This window comes from Solanum lycopersicum, chromosome 10, assembly GCF_036512215.1.
Source record: "Solanum lycopersicum chromosome 10, SLM_r2.1".
Classification (NCBI taxonomy): Eukaryota; Viridiplantae; Streptophyta; class Magnoliopsida; order Solanales; family Solanaceae; genus Solanum; species Solanum lycopersicum.
In genome coordinates, this window is record NC_090809.1 from 936,858 (window position 1) to 955,769 (window position 18,912).

The 18,912-nt window shown below is 33.3% G+C and overlaps 2 protein-coding genes across 7 annotated transcripts; both read left to right on the plus strand.

Annotated features, from left to right (window-relative positions):
* The first annotated feature begins 1,503 nt into the window (after positions 1-1,503).
* FKBP16-1 (peptidyl-prolyl cis-trans isomerase FKBP16-1) lies at positions 1,504-6,586 on the plus strand. 2 transcript variants are annotated; one of them, XM_010328903.4, is made up of 8 exons: positions 1,504-1,661; positions 3,332-3,520; positions 3,652-3,686; positions 4,589-4,682; positions 4,875-4,935; positions 5,686-5,731; positions 5,817-5,887; positions 6,414-6,586. In XM_010328903.4, exons 1-8 carry the CDS (start codon positions 1,597-1,599, stop codon positions 6,492-6,494), a joined length of 642 nt encoding a protein of 213 aa, XP_010327205.1. In that variant the 5' UTR covers positions 1,504-1,596; the 3' UTR covers positions 6,495-6,586. The 2 variants fall into 2 exon arrangements, with proteins under 2 accessions (XP_010327205.1, NP_001352843.1); NM_001365914.1 differs by having other exon boundaries at positions 1,573-1,661; positions 4,875-4,980; positions 6,414-6,549.
* A 2,879-nt stretch (positions 6,587-9,465) lies between these two features.
* Positions 9,466-18,619, plus strand: LOC101253028 (uridine kinase-like protein 3). 5 transcript variants are annotated; one of them, XM_026027937.2, is made up of 16 exons: positions 9,509-9,594; positions 9,681-9,724; positions 11,713-11,873; positions 12,686-12,777; positions 13,667-13,736; positions 14,090-14,208; positions 14,533-14,629; positions 15,110-15,189; positions 15,550-15,744; positions 15,881-15,964; positions 16,059-16,119; positions 16,503-16,563; positions 17,139-17,232; positions 17,339-17,411; positions 17,706-17,788; positions 18,307-18,619. In XM_026027937.2, exons 3-16 carry the CDS (start codon positions 11,729-11,731, stop codon positions 18,454-18,456), a joined length of 1,404 nt encoding a protein of 467 aa, XP_025883722.1. In that variant the 5' UTR covers positions 9,509-9,594; positions 9,681-9,724; positions 11,713-11,728; the 3' UTR covers positions 18,457-18,619. The 5 variants fall into 5 exon arrangements, with proteins under 5 accessions (XP_025883724.1, XP_025883722.1, XP_004248301.1 ...); XM_026027939.2 differs by lacking the exon at positions 9,681-9,724 and having other exon boundaries at positions 9,466-9,594; XM_004248253.5 differs by having other exon boundaries at positions 9,583-9,724.
* The last annotated feature ends 293 nt before the right edge of the window (positions 18,620-18,912 follow it).

Consider the following 18,912-nt stretch of genomic DNA (forward strand, 5'->3'; position numbering starts at 1 on the left):
AATTGTTTCTGTTTTTCAATTGGAAAGTAGCAAGATTCCTGTGATTTAAAATAAAATCAATTAATAATAGATAATAACTAATTAGCACATATCAAGAAATTCAAAAAAATCAGATTATTCAATTTCCTTAAAACGCTCAAATAAGTTGAAATCAAATTAAAATATGATCTTATTCCTTAAAACGCTCAAATAAATTAAAATTTAATTTTTTTATATCGCGTTTCTCTTTTTTGTTTACATATTGCAATTTTTTTTTTGAGTGATTGAAGTTATTTTTCTGTTAAAAAATATCGTGATTTATTGTGAAGGATAACAATATATCCATGTTAATTAAACATGATGAAAGATGGGATCCGTCGGGTAAGTATTTATTATAGTTTTACTGATTTCTTGTTTGACAATATTGTTCATATTACAATTTCTGTTATTTTCCTATCGTACTTTTAACAAATATGGTGCATTGTAGACGTTTTAGTTTTACATTGTGTTAAATAATGTGCATGAATATATTAATACATATTTTATGAAACTCGATAAATTTGATGATTGTTGCAATAGATTTTATTAATAGGGTATGAAATATGAAGTGTTATTTGGTATGATAAAATCGAATGAAGGTGGTAATCTTAATCATTGTTATATTAATCGTGTATCGATAAGGTATGAAATATGAAATGTTATTGTTTTTGTATGAATTGCAATTTGAAAAACACTGTTTGTAATGTATTTAAAATTTGTTGTATAAAATGTATATTAAATGGGTATGAATGTGTAATAAATGGGTATGAACTTTGTATTAATTGGGTTTGTAAAGCACGGTTTGTAATATATTTGAAATTTTGTTTGTATGAATTCTTAATTGTTTGTGTTAAATTTGTTGTATAATTTTTTTATTAATTGAGTATGAAAATGTGTAATAAATTGTTATGTAACTGTTTAATAATTGGGTATGAAATGTGTAAAAAATGGATATGAATTACGTATTAATTGGGTTCGAAGGGCACTGATTGTAATCTATTTGAACTTTTGAATGAATTTTGAATTGTTTGTATCAATTTATATGATGAAAATTTAATATTGTTTTAAGTTATAAGATGTTATACTAATTGTTATTTTATTATAATTAAACAGGAAATGATGCATATGTCGTCCCTGTTGTACATGTACCCTGCGAGAGTACATGGATATACCAAGTTATATTTCAGAGCCTAAATTGATGACACCCGATCCAAAGAGATCAGTTGGAAGACCGTAACTCGAACGTTGGAAGAGTTTTGCTGATGTGAAATTCAAAGAATCAAAGATTAGATGTAGTAGATGTCGTCAGGTTGGACACAACGGGAAGACGTGTTCAAATTATCGTAAGCAAAAAAAATAATTTCTTAGTTTGTTACTGTATCAAACAATTTTTATATTATTTTGTCTGTTAGACACATGTTTTGTTTTACGGAGTAATTTGTCATTAAACCAAACTTAAGTTACCATTTTGTCATTATCTCTTCTTCTTTATGCATTTCCCACCATTTCTTTCATTTCCCTCTTATTTTTCAGCAAAAAAATTCCCATCAATTGGTGTGGTAATCTTCATCGGCGACAATGGCAGCTCCTCAATTTCGAACCAATTTCCGATCCCGATGTTTCTTCGCTTCTCAACGCCAATGGTAACAAGTATTCTCATTTCGATCTGATTTCGATTGCCTTAATAAGTGTTTTTTTCCAGTTTTTTAAGTTGATTTAGTTGCTCATTACCAGAAATGGTTAGTTTCAAGTGTTAGATTTATGTTTAATGTTAAAATTGCATCTATTATTAGATAGGAGTAGTGGTTAAAAGCAGGATTTGAAGTTTACGGTTATGAATTTGTCACTTGAGCGAGCATATTTGATGAACTTCTTAAATAATCTAAGCAAAAGTTATTGGGCTAGTTTGAGCTGGTACTGAATACTGTAGCTACACCCATATTTTCTCACTTTGTTTGTAATTTATCGAGTTGCAAGTTGTGTGTGGTTATATATTTTGCAAAGAATATTTGAATTATGTTCATGCCTGAATGTACTAAATTTGAAATTCAGCTTTCAAGTTAGATTTTGAATTTTCGTGCCTAAACACTAATTTTCAAAATAAAGTGAGAGAACATTTCGGAAAAAGTCAATAACTTCTAAATACTTCTCTGGTTTGTGGTGGTGATATGTTCATAGATATATGTTACTTATTGCTTGAACAGCTTATTGTTTATGCTCTGTGTCATATTTAGTTTTCTCTGATTGAATGATTTGCATACACAAATTATGTTATTTATCAATGGTTAGAGCCTAGATATTATAAACTTGATGCAAAGTGGTCTGGTTTATTGGATGTAACCTCAACACTTTCTTAGTGTTGGTTGTCTTAGCATCAATAATACATTCCATGTCTTGCTAGATCACATACATGTCTTTCGATAAGGACATAGAAGAAGCATCTAACTACTTCATGTATGATCCACTTGGGTCTGGGATATAGCTCAGCTAGTAGAGCTTCGCTCAATTCTAATAATATATACCCTTGTTCTTATTTTAGTAATTTTATTTTGGGAGCGTTAGTCCAGAATAGCAAAGGGGGAACTTTCTAATTCACTCAGTCACATTGAATAAGCATATAATTGAATTGGTCAATTGCATGCTGCGAACGAAATTGAGTGTGATAGTGTGAGACAACCTACTTAGACTCATTTTTATAGTTTGCGCACTTTTGTATTGCCGCTTCATACTGTCTATTACCATTAAAAGAAGACGGTCTAGTTTATGCCTTTATGGATGAGCGAAAATTTTGTTAATAGAGAGAAAATGCAGAATATGACAAAGAAAGAAGAAGATTAGAGCTGTCACCTGCATCATCATACTTGTAATTTGTAACTTGTTTATGCAATAGTTTTAGAAACACCGAGCAATGTTAGAAATCAAAATTGCATCTACTACCGGAAAGGAGGAGGTTATAGATGCTATGTGTGCTGACTTGACTTCCGCCTCTGTTTTTTGTGGCGGTCAGGGTTCATAAAGGCTGTTGTTTTAGTTATTGATTGAACAGCTTGCTAGTTATGCTCGTTGCCATCAAGATGTTTATTTTTATTTTCTGATGGAATTATTTGAATAGACAAATAGCCTTCATTTTATAAACTTGATGCAAGATTGTCCAGCTTATGGATGAATGGAATTTTTTATGTTAGAGAACAAAGAAAAGGAAGAAGATTAGAAGTGTAATCAGCTTAATCAACAACAACAACAACTATGTCTCAGTCCCAAATTGTCATCTGTTTAATCCTACTTGTAATTTGTATCTTGTTTATGCAAACAGCTTTGAAGACTTTGAACATTGGAAGATTGTTGTGCCTAAAAGCACAGATGAAAGGATGCCATCCATTAATGTCAAAAAGTTGCTGAGGAGATCAGTTCTGCAATTTGTTGGATTGAGTCCCATCTTCATTAGTATTCGTCCTGTCTTATCTGCACCAATGCATGAGATGAGAGAACCTGATATTATCCGGTAAATGTTGTTTCCATTTATTTTATTCTTTTTATTTGGTTGCTTACCTCCACAATTCAATTGTTTATCTGGCCTAAATAAACACTGTCATTATTTTGATTCTCTTGTTAATTTGGATTTGAAGCATTCAGGACCCTAAAGCTTGATAGTGGAGTGAGGCTACAAGGTATAACCTCTTTTAAGGTTACACAATAAATATATTCAACCTGTTCTCCGAATAGAGATTTTTTATTTTTTTTTCTCAGAACCCTCGCCATAGCCGTGCTCATTGCTATTTGACTAATCAGTGGATAGTATAGCTCAACCTCGAGCTTAGTTGGCTTGTTTGAGACAACATCATCAACTCCTCAAATCCTAATTTGGAGGGAACATTCAAACTAAATTTTACCTGTATATGAATGTCAAAGTCCCAAGCTGATTCTAGGAAAGATGACTTCACATAGATAGAGAGAGTTATGCCTAGACATGCCCACAAACAAAATAACTAACCAGCTGGACTCAATCTCAACAATTTAGATATATAGGTTTATGTTTGGTGAATAATGATACATAGAGGATTGCTATGTTCAAGATATTCTTGAACATTATATAAGTCAAGACCAGTTTTTACGAGTTTGATTTGATTAATATCAAAGTAAATTGTCCGGTCTGGATTTCTTTGTTGGGAAAACAAGTCAAGGTTGATTTCACATGAGTCCAGTTGATCTTTCTTCACGACTCTTTTGATCATTTTATAGCTTGAGCTCAAGTTGTTATAATTGAATGGAACGTGATCACCCGCTTCCATGTTTGGCATGCATCGGTTTCATGTGTTCAATGTTTGGTGCATGCATATAACATACAGGATACAAAATTGTTAATTTTAGTCCAACGAAAAAGTTCACAGGCAAAACAGCTTATGTTTAAAATAACTGTTTAATGATCTTCTTCTTTACAGTTTTATGTTCCATTTTGTCATTGATGGCATGACAAGCATAATAACATTATGCTTGGAAGGGGACATATCAAGCCCTCCATGTCATTCTTGTTTCATTTCCGAGTATTAACCATTTGCTGGGTCTTCTAAAGATGTTGTTGAAGGGGAAGGACCAGAGGCTCGTGAAGGGGATATCGTTGAAATTAATTATGTATGCCGACGATCAAATGGATATTTTGTCCACAGGTACTGTTTTAAATAAAGATCAACTTAAGAAAGTAAGAAAATTATATGACTGCTGGTTGAGAAATATAGAATAGATGAGAGCATCACCTTATGTTCTGCTCCTCCAGATAGGTCTTCATCAGTAAATCCATGTCATACTTTCTTCTGTTCTGTGGAATATACATTGAACTTTTCCATTTTGCTTTAATGTAGTACCGTGGACCAGTTCAGCGGAGAGAGTGCCCCTGTCATACTTCCTCTGGATGATAAACAGGTCATGGTATTTGCTAGCTTTGGGCTTAAAATAGAAATTCTGAAGGTCAGACAGCAACCTTCTGACTTCCATTAAGTGCCATGGCTAGAAGGTCTTTTGTATATTGATGCCATTTGTGCCTATAAAATGGGGAGATATATAGTGGTTGTGGTCCAATAGTGCCACCGGCCACGTAGTTCATCAAACCAGGTTAATAGTATTGTAGATAAGTTTTGTTAATGAGATCAAAAATGTATTTGTAGTTCCTAGGTTTCTTCTTACATTTTCTCCTCTCTAAAGAAGCAACATGCTAGAGAAGTCTCTGTACATACTAGCGGCCTTCTCCTCCCAGGCACACACACAAAAGAAAAACTTAGTAATAAGCTAAACTAGTAATAAGAAGAATAACTGCCTGGAGAAGCTGTTGTCTTGCTGAGCAATGTGTACTCAAGTCTTTTCAGGTGCAAAATGTACCCTACCATCAACAGTCAAATATGTATTTTGCTCAGCGATTCTAACATTATGTCTTCCCACTAGCCTAGATCACATCCTATAGTAGCGTTACCGTTTCTTCTCCTTCACTTCCCCCTGGCATCAAGACTGGTGAGGTTAAGGATGTCTGGGTTGTTAGGTCTTCTCACTATAGGAAGCCAGGTCCTATAGCTGCATTGGTCCCTCTTCTTTCCATATGTCTACGTTTGAAGGGGGGAGGGGTGTAGTTGATAATTAACTGATTTTGTTTGTCTTAAAAGTGTCCATGAATATCTGCAGATAATAGAAGGTCTGAAGGAAGTCCTTATTGGAATGAAGCCCGGAGGTTGTTCCTACTCCCTTAAGAAAATATTTTCCGTTTTTCAAAGTAAACAGTTTTATGTATTAAAACTGTAAGGCCTGTACTGCAGGAAAACGAAGAGCATTGATACCACCTTCCGTTGGATACATCAGTGAAAACCTAAAACCAGTACCTGAAGAGGTATGTTTTTCAAGGATATTATCAATTAACCTAGTAGTAGTCATAGCATTAATCTTGTAATTTCTTGTTCTTCCATTTGTGTTACTATTTATTGTTTCTTGTCTTCGATTATAGTACTATTGTGTTATAGATACTGTATCTTCTTTTCAGAATGTTTGTCATGCTATCTTTAGTATTTTGTTGTAACTTCTTCACTCTTGTTATTTCTTATCTGAATCGCTTTGTTATGCTTTTCTTTGAGCTGAGGATCTATCAGAAATAACCTCTCTACCTCTTAAGGAGGGGTAAAGTTTGCGTACCCACTACCCTCTGTAGACCCCACTGTGGGATTAAACTGGGTATGTTGTTGCTACTTTTGATAGCTGTTATCCTACACTCGTCTCCCAACTAACTGATTCTATGCGTAATTCTTTGGATATAGTTTTGGCTGGTTAATTGTAAAGTCGATTATGCAAGGAATTCATGTTCCTCACATGTTTTTATAGTCAATGTTATTGGTTTATCAGGAGATAATGTTTTCTTGCAGTTTGGACCAAGGCGTAGCCTTATGTCTCACATGAAGGAGCCTCTAATATTTGAAGTGCAGCTATTGAAAGTTTTACCATGAGTACCATATCTATTATTAGTGTTAACTATCTTATGTAAGTATTTTAACCATTTAACTTCCTTTATTATGAAAGAAAATCTTTCCTTGGTGTACCTGTTTGAGGATTTAGCTTCCAGAAATTTGGCCAAGCAGGATTGTTCCATAATTGATTTATCCTGGTTTTGTTTCCATTTTAGACAATGTAATCGCTAAAAGATATTGATAGTCGTGAAAGACCTACAATCTCTTGGAATCCATGCAGACCTAGTTAAACTTGGTACAACAGAAGAAAATGATCTATGTAGGCGACATTGAGAAAATGTTATAGTCATGTTAGTACGTTTACTTTACGTCCTATAGTTAGAGCCTTTTAGTCATGTAAAAGATTCATGTCTTTTCCAGTGCCTCTTTTGTATAATATTAGCTAAGATGAGCTTATATGGAGTGGCATTGTCATGACAAAGAGGATTTCTATGTTCCAACTTAATTGTGGTTGAGACATTATTCATTAGAATGTAAGGATTTTGCTTCAAGAATGGTTCAGTGGTTGGGGTTTGGAAATGGAAATATACTAGCAATCTAAAGATCTCAGGTTCGAATCTAGCTATAACAGGAACTGTGATTGAGACATTATTCATTAGAATGTGAGGATTTTGCTTCAAGATTGGTTCAGTGATTGGAATTTGAAAGTGGAAATATACTAACAATCTAAACATCTCAGGTTCGAATCTAGGTATAATTGGAATTGTGATTGGGACATTATTCATTAGAATGTGAGGGTTTTGCTTCAAGAATGGTTTAGTGGTTGGAATTTGGAATTTGGAAATCGAAATATACTAACAATCTAGAGATATCAGGTTCGAATCCAGCTATAACTAGAACTCTGATTGAGAATAGTTCAGTGGTTGGAATTTGGAAATGGAAGTATACTAACACTCGAGAGATTTCGGGTTCGAATTCAGCTATAACACTCAAGCATGCAAGTCTATTTCTTCTTGAGCATATATTTATATTTACTTGATGTTTGCATTCCTATCGTCCAATGAGTTAGTGGAAGTGTGTGCAAATTGATCACAATACACCCTTGAAAACCATGCTCCATTACAATATATAATTTTTTTTCTTTATCAATCTAAATTTTTATATTAAAATGCAATTAAATTTGAATTCACACATATAGAATTTGCTTTTGAGGACGATCCTCAAACATGATTTTGTCCACTTTCAAGATTTAAATATGAAAGTTCTATTAAAGAAAGTCTAGTTCAAGCCTACATTTTTTAATTTTATTTTTTGGTACATTTAGAAAAACTAGATTAGCTAATATCTATTTATGTATTATTTTGTCTTCTTTTAATTATTATGTTGTATTTTTAAAAATTAATTTGATTAATTTCAAAATTAAATCAGAACTAATTCAATAATTTAAACAAATAATTTAGATATTTGAAAATTATATAAAAATTATTATAAATTAAAAAATCTTTTACAAGGAAAAATATATTTTAAAGTATTAGTTAAAATTTTTATAATTTAATTATAAAAAAAAAATTACGACAAACAAAGTAGATTTAACAAATCTTTTTAGCAGAAGTATAGTGTACACTTTCCAAAATGGTAAGCTGATCCACTTGTCTGACAAATTGTAACTAAAAGTGTGTTGGATTCTGAGCCATTTCTATATTTATAAAGAAAATAAAAATACAGAAATTTGTATTAACAGATCAATTTTAAGTATAAATATTTGATGATTAATTAAAGATTTTGAGTTTAAAGTTTATATATATATAAAGATAGAAATCTAAAAATGAAAAGCTACTTGAGAGGAGTATCTTTACTATTTTGGTGTCTATAAATAATATAAATTATAATTAATTGAATAATGAATGTAAAAATATCAACGACAAAAACATAAAATTTATAAAAAGAAAAGAAAGACATGTAATTGTACTATGCCAAATTGAGCAAATTTATCCCAGTAATATGCATTAAATTTTCCAATAAGACCAAATATGTCTTTAACATAAGATTGTAATCTCTAAAAAAAAAAGACACATTTTTATTGATTATTTAATTTTATAATTACATTTAAACCAAAAATTTAATGATAAAAACATAAATAATCTTAAATATCAACAACCGATAAATTTATTTTGTTTCACGTAAAATATTATTTAAATTAAAAAAAAGGCAGGTTAGTAGATTTACCCAAATTTATTGTGCACATCAAAAAGACAAGTGGACCCATATCTGATTCGACGCTGACGTGTAAATTGTAACGGTTTCACCTTTTATCATCATTCCAATTTCCGTACTATAATTTTCTTTTAAATTTTATTATATAAAATTATAAAAATAAAATAAGTGCAAACTACAAAATCTTACCATTAAAATATGCCAAAAACTATATTGCTATATATAGTTCTTATCCTAAAAGTAAATTTAGTTCTTATCCTATAAGTAAATTTCAGCAAAACAAATTTCAAATTTTAAATTGAGCTATAAAACCGAAGCTAAGAAAATAAATCTAACATATGATATCATAAAATTTAAGTAACAAACAAAATAAATATAATATTTAAATTAATAATACAGTACTTTTTTTAATAAGCTATATATAGATATTTCAGCAAAATAAATTTTAAATTGAGCTATAAAATCAAAGTTAAGAAGATAAATTTAACGATATGATATCATAAAATTTAAGTAACAAAAAAAATATAATATATTATTTAAATTAACAATACAATATTTCTTTTAACAAGCTATATATAGATATTTCAGCAAAATAAATTTTAAATTGAACTATAAAATCAAAGCTAAAAAAATGAATTTAACGATATGATATAATAAAATTTGAGTAATAAACAAAATAAATATAGTATCTAAATTAACAATACAATACTTCTTTTAACAAGCTATATATAGATATAACGAATCTGAATTAATCGAGTCGTAGCGATCGCAATTTTTTCACCTTCTGGTGCAACCCCATTGTATTATTATCTAAAAAAATCAGTGTAAAACTTTGGTGTCGCTGTAAAAATTCACAAAAAAATATCAATCAATAATACATCAAAACGCTCCTTCTACGAACTTTCTCCACTATAAATTCACTTAGGTACGCACCAGAATTGTTTAAAGATTCATATATACTGCATAAAGATACTATCTTTTTGCTTTTATCTCACTTTTTTTCCTGTGAAGGATCTTTTTTTTTAGCTCAATCTACTTGAATTCAGCTATAAAAGGTATATTCAAGAATCTAAATTTTGCATTCCCATTAGCAGGTTGCTTTATTTATGCTGTTCAATTTTTAGCTGATTTTCTGTTGCAGATATGGATCCCCTTTTAGTTAAAAAGCTTATATCTTTTATTTGTTGGCCTATATGATAAAGATTTTGATTTGAGTTGATTTCTTTTTTCTTGTGATAAAGTACTGTTTTTTTTTTGTTATGTTTGAGTGTTATAGTGGTCCTGTGTTGGTTACATTTCTTTTTGAGGCGAGGGTGTATTAGAAATAGTCTGTCTAGCCTGCGAAGGTAGAGTAAAGTTTGCGTATGTACTACACTTTCCAGACTCCACTTAGAGCAACGATTGCGTATCTACTATCCTTTTTAGACTCCACTTGTGCGATTACAGTTATGTTGTTATAAGTGATGTAGTAGATAAGCAGGTATAATCTTTATTGCTATTTGTTAATTCTTCTGGTCCCCTCCCTTTCATACTCTTAAGGGCCCTTGTGAGGTTGAATTGGTTGTAAAGAAAAGAACAATCTTTTTCGTATTTTTTAGCTGCTGAGATGAACTGAAATAAATTTTCAGTGTTCTGGGTGATCATTTGCACTCAATTTGAGGACGTTTGTGTTGAAGAGTCTCGCATTGGATGAAAAAGGAATGGATGGTCGCTTTATATGGCCTTGCACAATCCCCCCTCATGAGCTAGTCCGAACTACATTTCTTTACAGTTTGAAACTAGGATAAAGCAGAGTCGTGAATATGCAGTACTGAGGATATAACGAGCTCCTTTTATCAAATTATGACTACACGTACGAATTTGTGAAAACCTTGATTTGGTAGCAGCAAAGGAGCAATCATTTTTTCGTACCTTTTAGCTGCCGAAATGCACTGAATTATATTTTCAAGATTCTGGGTGATCATTTCGGACTAAGGGATACAATTGTTGTTGTTCTAGGTGATCATTTGTACTAAACTGAGGATGTGTGAACTGGAATACAGCAGAGTCATGAACACACAGTAATTAGGATTTAGGGAGATTTATCTATCAATAACTAGGACATATAGGAATTAAGTGCTACTAAATTATTTTTTGTTGGACGGTGAAGATCTAAGTAGATGATTCTGAACACTTAAGTGGGGTATTTCTTTAGTGTAGTAAGCACATTGAGAGGCTGTCGGTTGATACTTCATTGGGACTTGAAGAACCAAACTAGAGTCATGAAGCATCAATTACAAAATTGCTTCCCAATGGTCCGTATTGATTTAATTGGACCAAATTCTAATTACACTTAAGGAATTATCCAACGTAGTCTTATACATGTACTTGACATTGCCAGGAGTCAAAATTGAAGCAAGTCTTTAGGCGAAAAATAATAAATAGAAAAAAGGAGGGTGCGAAGGAGATTTTTTTTTTTGAATATAGTTGTCATGTTCAAGTTGATATTAACAGATGAGTTAAACTACTTTTGGCGATGGTTAGATTGTGTTTTGCTTTATCTGGACATAATACTTTTGACTAAGACTTTTCTCCTGTGGTTGACTACTAATTTTGGTCAATTATCACAAACCAAATGTTCTTGGATCTCTATGTACATTAATACTTGTGCATGCTCATTATATCAAGAAATAATGAACTGTTTTGTAAGACTAGTAAGTATGTATTTTATTCATCGAAAGTGCATGAATGTGTACAAGCAAAAGCTCAGTAGCCCTTTGTAAATTTTTGGGAACCGGTGAATACAAGAAATGTGACAGTATCGTATAGCATCTTAAAGCAAAGTGCCACAAAGTATAAACATCTGTGTCTGAGTCGAAGGAATCATGAATTATGGACCTTACGTTTTCAAAAAGAAAAAAAGGAGTTATGCGTGGACAAGATCTCACTTGAAAGGAAAGGTTTTTTGGAAGTATGTCAGTTACCATCTGGATGACTATTTTATTCTGCTGGTACAATCTTCTGTACGCTTTTGTTCCATTAGCTGATTACTACGTAAATGCAGAGCGTACAATTGATAAATGGGTTCAAAAGCAGTTGAAGATTTGATACAGGCGTCATCGGGAGTACATTATTCTGGATTCCATTTAGAAGAGCCACATACTTCAGAGATTGAGCAACCAGCAACTTCTATAGATGAACATGTTAAGCAACCCTTTATCATAGGTATGTCGAGGCAGTAATATATCCTTTGCTGTTGCTTGAGCTTTTTCTCACCTAACTGTACCTTGGAGGCTATCATGCTTTGTTTAATCATAGAAGGAGATAATCACCGAATTGTTCCTCGCGTGGTTATGTTTGATGAATTTCAGTGTACATGATACTTTTAGCTTCCGAAACTAAGGACAACTACTCAGCCTTTTTATCACAAATATATGCAGAACAATCAATTTCAGTCATCATTTTGGATGGATGTTAATGGCTCGTTGCATCTTTAGAACTTAGTAAAGCTATACATGCATATGCCTGATCACATTAGATGAGAAAATTATGATGTTGAATTTGTTGATGGATAGGAATTCATTGTGCTTGCATCACATTATTCATTTAGTTATTTGATATAGAAGTCCAGACCAAGTTTTATCTGACTAAGGCCTGGATTTGTTTTTGTGCTTGATCCTTATCTTGCCTGCTGCGATGAATTTGTATCTCGTCTTCGTGGAGTTAGTTGAGCATTTATTGGAAGCATATGCCACAAGCTTCTCTTCTCTGAGTTTGTTGTCTGATGTATGGTCAAAAGAGCAGTTTGTTGCTTCTGTTTGAGGAGATTTCTTGGGATTATGGTCAACGATGGGAACAGTTTATGCAACTTGGCTACAGTTCTGAAACTTAATCTTTTAACTGATTGAAGGTTCATTCTGTTCAAGGCTATAGATGCCGATTGTGTTTGCATATATCATGATTGTTATCTGTTTGAATCATTCTAACTCTTTTAGTGTAACCATGCTCATATTACATATAAACTGTTTTCCTTACAGGAGTTGCTGGAGGTGCTGCGTCAGGCAAGACTACAGTTTGTGATTTGATTATTGATCAGCTTCACGATCAGCGTGTTGTCTTAGTTAACCAGGTGGGTTTTCATCAGAGTAAAAAAATGAACACCTTTCATCACTCTGAATTTTACTTGCAGCATAATCTTTTCCTATACGTTCTTTTTTCAAAAAAAATTTATACCCTTAGGACCAACCACAACCTTCGAAACTTGGGGATGATGGACCAACCCTCTGCCCTTCTCCCATTAAATACTAGGTGTGGTTCATTTGACGTAGGGCTCGAACCCATGATCTTAGCCACAAAGCCCTTAACCTTGCCAAGTGAGCGAAGCCCCCGGGCAGATATAATTGATAAACATTCACTCTTTGCTTATTACAGCCACGTCACCTTTCTTCTTGATGAGGTATAGGCTAGGTGGGGTCCTATTCCATATTATCCTTTGGGAGGTGGGGGGTGGGGTGGGGGGAGAGTCTCCAACTTTTTAGTTTTATAAGAAAATGTAATTCGTCGAGCTATTACTATATAATCTAATTATTCATTAGTACGCTATCCAATACCTTTTGCTGAGAATTTGGTGTTTTATGGTTATTCCATGTACTAGTTCTATCACACCTGACTTTATGACAATAAAGTACATTTTGAGGGGAACTTAACTTGCATTTTAATTCATTCAATCTGAAAGTTCATAGTTGTCTTCTGCATTTTGCGGCAAAATGAGTTTCAAGATATCGATCTTTCATTGACTCATGGATCTTGGCTTTTACATGTGAAAATCAATAAAAAGACAATAGGACACAGCTAAGGCTTCATCAGAGATGTTCATTGCTGAAGTTGTGGTCAGAAAAAACATAGGGTTTAGATATTTGTCTGTCTTGCACTACTTTTCAGTGTCCTCTTGCATCATATTTGTATTAGCTTACCAAAACTTGAACACTGATTTATCTGACTTGTGTTTCAATGGGCAGGATTCTTTTTATCAGAATTTGACTCCAGAAGAACTCACAAAAGTTCACGAGTATAACTTTGACCATCCTGGTTAGTCTAGTTCGTTATACTCAATTATCCATTTTATTATTCTCACTGTCGCCTATAGACCACTACTAGTAATAGGATGCCATTAACGACAAGTTTTGTGACTCGGAACACATGTGCTATTGTGGTTGAGCTATCAAGGCCTTAAAGTCCTTAATCTTATCAGAAGTTCCTATAAACAATTCAAAAATAAAATAAAATAAAATAGTAGTAGCTACCTCAGTGTCAACTCCATGAAATCAGCTAATAAGGATTTGAACAATTAGTATTGTTTTATATGTACTCATTTCATAAATATTAAAAGTCACTTTTATGTTCTAGAATAATGACTGCTCTAAGTTATGTGTTCTACTCAGATGCATTTGACACCGAGCAATTGCTGTGTGTGATGGAGAAATTGAAGCATGGGCAAGCTGTAGATATTCCAAAGTATGATTTTAAGAGTTACAAAAATGACGCATTCCCTCTTCGAAGGGTAAATTTTTATGCTAGCTCTTCTTTTTTGTTTCACTTCAGCTTGTAATGTTGCATGGACATCAATCAAATTTCTTTTAAGAGTGTCAATTTATGTCATCCATCTGTTTGAACATTTTTTTGTCTATGATCCAAACATGCCTCGAAGAGAAAACAAGGAAGAAAAAGGAGAAAGATTAACATTCCAATGATTTAAAACATAGATACTCTTCCTGAAAGAGGGTTAAGGTAGACGTGTGGAAAAGCTACTGCCTGCGGCTAGTTTCATTTTTTGGATGCTGAATTATCTAATGTCACTAAACACTTTGACATAAAATACTTGTAGGTCAATCCTTCAGATGTTATAATTTTGGAAGGCATACTCATTTTTCATGATCCTCTTGTCCGAGATCTGATGAGTATGAAGATATTTGTAGATACAGGTTCTTTCCTCTCCTTTCTTTGATATATCTTTATGTTTCTTGTATTAGCTTAATGCTTCTCATTATCTCATTCGGATTTTTTTATTACATGCATCTTCTTCTTTGGAATTGTTTCACCTAAAAATGATAAAACCAAATTTCAAACACCAGTTGGACTTTTTTGTTGCAGATCTATATTTTGTCTCGACCACATTAGATTTCTCATGAAGAAAAATGAATCTAGTAGGAATAGTAGTATGCTACATGGATGTATGGGTAGAAGCACCAAATCTATATTATATCGGATTATTCGAGTTATTTTACTCTCTTTTTTTCACAGGGTTTCTTTTTCCAATCGTTGTGAGCTCTTCCTATTGTTCGATTTGCCGATTAGTCTTAATCACGAGGATATAGCTTCTGCTTGTTGTTCCATTCCATTTCTACAGACATCTATGGTGAATCTTCTACTTTTGTGGCTTCATAATTTAAAATTCAGTGCAGATGCTGATGTACGCCTTGCAAGGAGAATAAGACGAGACACTGTTGAAAAGAATAGAGATATTGCTACAGTATTAGATCAGGTTAGCTGAGCTTTACATGAATATTGAAAGAATTTGTGAGCTTACTTTGCCATTTCATATGTTCCTTCTCTTTTATACTTTTTGCTGTTATTGGTAGATCTTTTGTCAAGGTATCAGTTTCTTTTTTGTATTCCCAACGTCCAACAAAATGCCATTTGTTATTAGAAAGATCAACAGATTGATGAATAATTTTCTTTGTCCTGTTTCTTTTCTCACTTCATGTCTGTGCATGCACCTTGATGTCTCGATGGAAGGTTCTAACATGACCTTTTCAAAACTGACAAGTTGCCCAAAATTTAGCATAATTCTTTTTGTAACTTTTTTTCTTTTCAAGAATAACGTTATGTAATATTTGTGCAGTATTCCAAGTTTGTCAAACCGGCTTTTGATGACTTCATTCTTCCAACAAAGAAGTATGCTGACATTATCATTCCCCGGGGTGGAGACAACCATGTCGCGATCGATTTGATTGTGCAACATATTAGGACGAAACTTGGTCAACATGATCTTTGTAAAATATACTCTAGCTTATATGTTATTCAATCTACTTTCCAGGTGCTATTTCCATCTTGTTCCTAGATAGATAATCTTCTAGTCCCCATCTGTTTAAGCTTCATCTTGAAGTCATTTTTCATGTTCTTCAAGATCAAGCTTTTATTTTCTTCTAAAGATTGTTATTTGTTTCATTTAGATACGTGGCATGCATACACTTATACGTGATGCACAGACGACTAAGCATGATTTCATATTTTATGCTGATAGATTGATTCGTTTGGTAAGTTTTTCTTTCTTACATGGTAATCAAGTTAGGTTTTTGGCACGAGAAAGCCAAATCTTTGTTATCCCTTATATATGCCTCACTATGCCAGGTTGTTGAACATGGACTAGGACATCTTCCATTTACAGAAAAACAGGTGATCACTCCAACTGGTAAGTGCTAACCCCATGATGCAATACTCATGCCTTGTACTCACAAGTATTTTGATTTCTTCTATTATTGTAGCCTATTTGGTAAGGTCTGCTTATATTAGGCGTACGGGCCAGGCTTAGTTCTATTGTTGTCTCATTACATTTACATGTGGAATTTTTTTCCAACTCTTCATATAGCATGGTGTGCTATCACTCATTACAAGACTGATATGACATGACTGATGTGGAACAAGGCCCTCATGGACTAAAGTCAATATCATCATTTGATTCAGTTTTTCTTTGAAATCATGTTTTTTCATAGACTTAACTATTCTTCATATCTAAGTTAGCTGTTTTCGAGCATGAAAAATATACTTAAATAAACCCACGTCTGTTGACCGCAGGATCTGTATACAGTGGTGTAGATTTCTGCAAGAGGTTATGTGGTGTCTCTGTAATTAGAAGGTAATTATTGTTTGTCTTGCTTGATAATGCTTCAATACAAGATTTCTGTTCTTGTATTGATGCATATAATTTATGCGCTATTACTGAGAATAATTAAGGATAAGAAATGCGAGACTCTTAGTTTCTGAGGAACTTGTTGGTTTGACATTGGATGTGCAAAGCTTCATTCTCGAATTCTCGAGATGAATACATGTTACCCTGAGGAGATCAAGATTTATAATGCTTAGAGTAAATGTCAGCTAAAAAGGTTTATATCAATGGATATGCAAATATTTACATGTTTGCGATCTAGACAATATTTAAATTTGACGTGTTAGTTTTCAAAATTAAATAAAAATATGTATTGTCAGGTCAGACGAATTACATTCAAAGGAATTGGTGATAGTCGTAATTCATTCCGAACCAGCTGGTTTAGTGTTGTTGAATGTATATGTTGTTTACCTAATCATCTTCCTTCAGTGTGTTGAAGCGTTTTACTGTAATACCTTAGAAGTGACCATGGTTGCTTCTTTTCTGCCTTCAAAAGTAGATTTTGTGATTGCTATGTTCTCTTAAGAATTTCTAATTATGCGCAGTGGAGAGAGCATGGAGAATGCCTTGCGTGCATGTTGTAAAGGTATCAAGATAGGCAAGATTCTTATCCACAGAGAGGGCGATAATGGTCAGCAGGTTAGTGATCTCTTTGTCCTTCCGAATCATAACATTGTCATTTGTGTTCTTTCATTTTTTTAATTTCTAATGCATTTTCTCATTAATGGCATGAACAATGTCACAGCTGATATATGAAAAACTGCCAGAAGATATTGCAGAAAGGCATGTCCTTTTGTTGGATCCTATCCTTGGCACAGGTTAGTCTATGGGCCATGGGGTTTGAATTAGCTCCTCCTGATCGTATTTCTCCCGAGATGAAAGAGAAGTTTGGTATTTGTCTTTTCAGAGCTATCGTCCCAATTAAAAAACTATTCTCGTGGTAGGCTTTCTTCGCCTGCTACTGTGAAGGATGTTCACTTCTTAAAATATCCTATAACAACCTCGATCATAACTTACGTGCACAAAAGAATTATATGCCCTACATCATCCAGATTGTTAATTTTTCTTGACGAACGATTGCATAAGCGAGCCTATTATGTAACAATCTGCAGGGAATTCAGCAGTTCAAGCTATTTCTTTACTGCTAAAAAAGGGAGTCCCAGAGTCCAACATTTTATTCCTTAATCTTATCTCTGTAAGTTTACTGGTTCATCCAATTTTTGGGTTTGATTCTCTTTAAATCCACCTTTCTACAAAGGCATAATACATAAACATGATATGGCATCAGCTCACAACTATGATCTCTTTAACTTTGGGTGTACACATATACACACTTAAACTTGTATAAAGTTGAACAAATAGACACGTTCTTCCTACATGGAAATTTTGTGTCCAACGTGGCTTCCTACGTGTATTATGCCATGTAGGACGCGTGTGTCTACTTGTTCAATTTTATACAAGTTTAAGTGTCTACTTGTGCATACTTAAAATTGGAGAGCATAGTTGTTCGCTAAAACCAAGTTAAGGGTCATGTTCATGTATTATCCCTTCAACAAATACCAATTGTCATAGTGCATAAACAAGTACAGATCTTGTTGCAAGTTTGCAACATAATTCTGAGATCACAAGTAGTGTTGTTCTTAACTAGTACAGCTTCTATTGCAAGTTTGCAACATAATTCTGAGATCATAACTAGTGTTGTTCTTAAACTAGGCACCCCAAGGAGTACATGTGGTCTGTAAGCATTTTCCAAGAATAAAGATTGTGACATCTGAGATAGAAAATGGTTTGAACGATGAATATCGTGTTATCCCTGGAATGGGGGAGTTTGGTGACAGGTATTTTGGCACAGATGATGACTGAACATTAATTGTTGGTCGCGTTCCATCTCTCAATCGCGTGAGAGAGAGAGAGAGATCATGATGTAGAGAAGGAAGTCAAGTTGAAATGTGTTCAAGCTTTTGTACATTTTAAACTTGTATTCAACTACAGTTACCCTGGCAATGCAATCTTCAAACTTATTGTACACTTTGAGTCTCACTAGTTTTTTCCTGAGTCAGAAGAACAAGGGTTTCTCTATCAATTGAGTTCCATTATTCCGGAACGAGCTTACAACCCTGAAAGATACAATCTCATGTACTCAGTGTAATTTCACAAGTGGGATCCAAGGAAGGTAGGATATACACAGAAAAAACATAATCAAAGCGATTACTACATCCACTGTTATTCATAATTCAGATGCAGAAATTGAGAACTAGCTCAACTCCTTCACAGTAGAAAGCTGCTACGAAAATTCGATACACCAAAATAGGGAAGGAG

What these genes read in the sequence shown, in the direction of transcription:
- FKBP16-1 (NM_001365914.1), top strand. Translation starts at nt 1,597, where the DNA reads ATGGCAGCTCCTCAATTTCGAACCAATTTCCGATCCCGATGTTTCTTC. An exon ending in TATTGGAATGAAGCCCGGAG is followed by an intron (nt 5,732 to 5,816) that starts GTTGTTCCTACT and finishes CCTGTACTGCAG; the next exon opens with GAAAACGAAGAGCATTGATA. An exon ending in TAAAACCAGTACCTGAAGAG is followed by an intron (nt 5,888 to 6,413) that starts GTATGTTTTTCA and finishes GTTTTCTTGCAG; the next exon opens with TTTGGACCAAGGCGTAGCCT.
- LOC101253028 (XM_026027939.2), top strand. Translation starts at nt 11,729, where the DNA reads ATGGGTTCAAAAGCAGTTGAAGATTTGATACAGGCGTCATCGGGAGTA. An exon ending in GTGTTGTCTTAGTTAACCAG is followed by an intron (nt 12,778 to 13,666) that starts GTGGGTTTTCAT and finishes TTCAATGGGCAG; the next exon opens with GATTCTTTTTATCAGAATTT. An exon ending in GAAGATATTTGTAGATACAG is followed by an intron (nt 14,630 to 15,109) that starts GTTCTTTCCTCT and finishes AATTCAGTGCAG; the next exon opens with ATGCTGATGTACGCCTTGCA.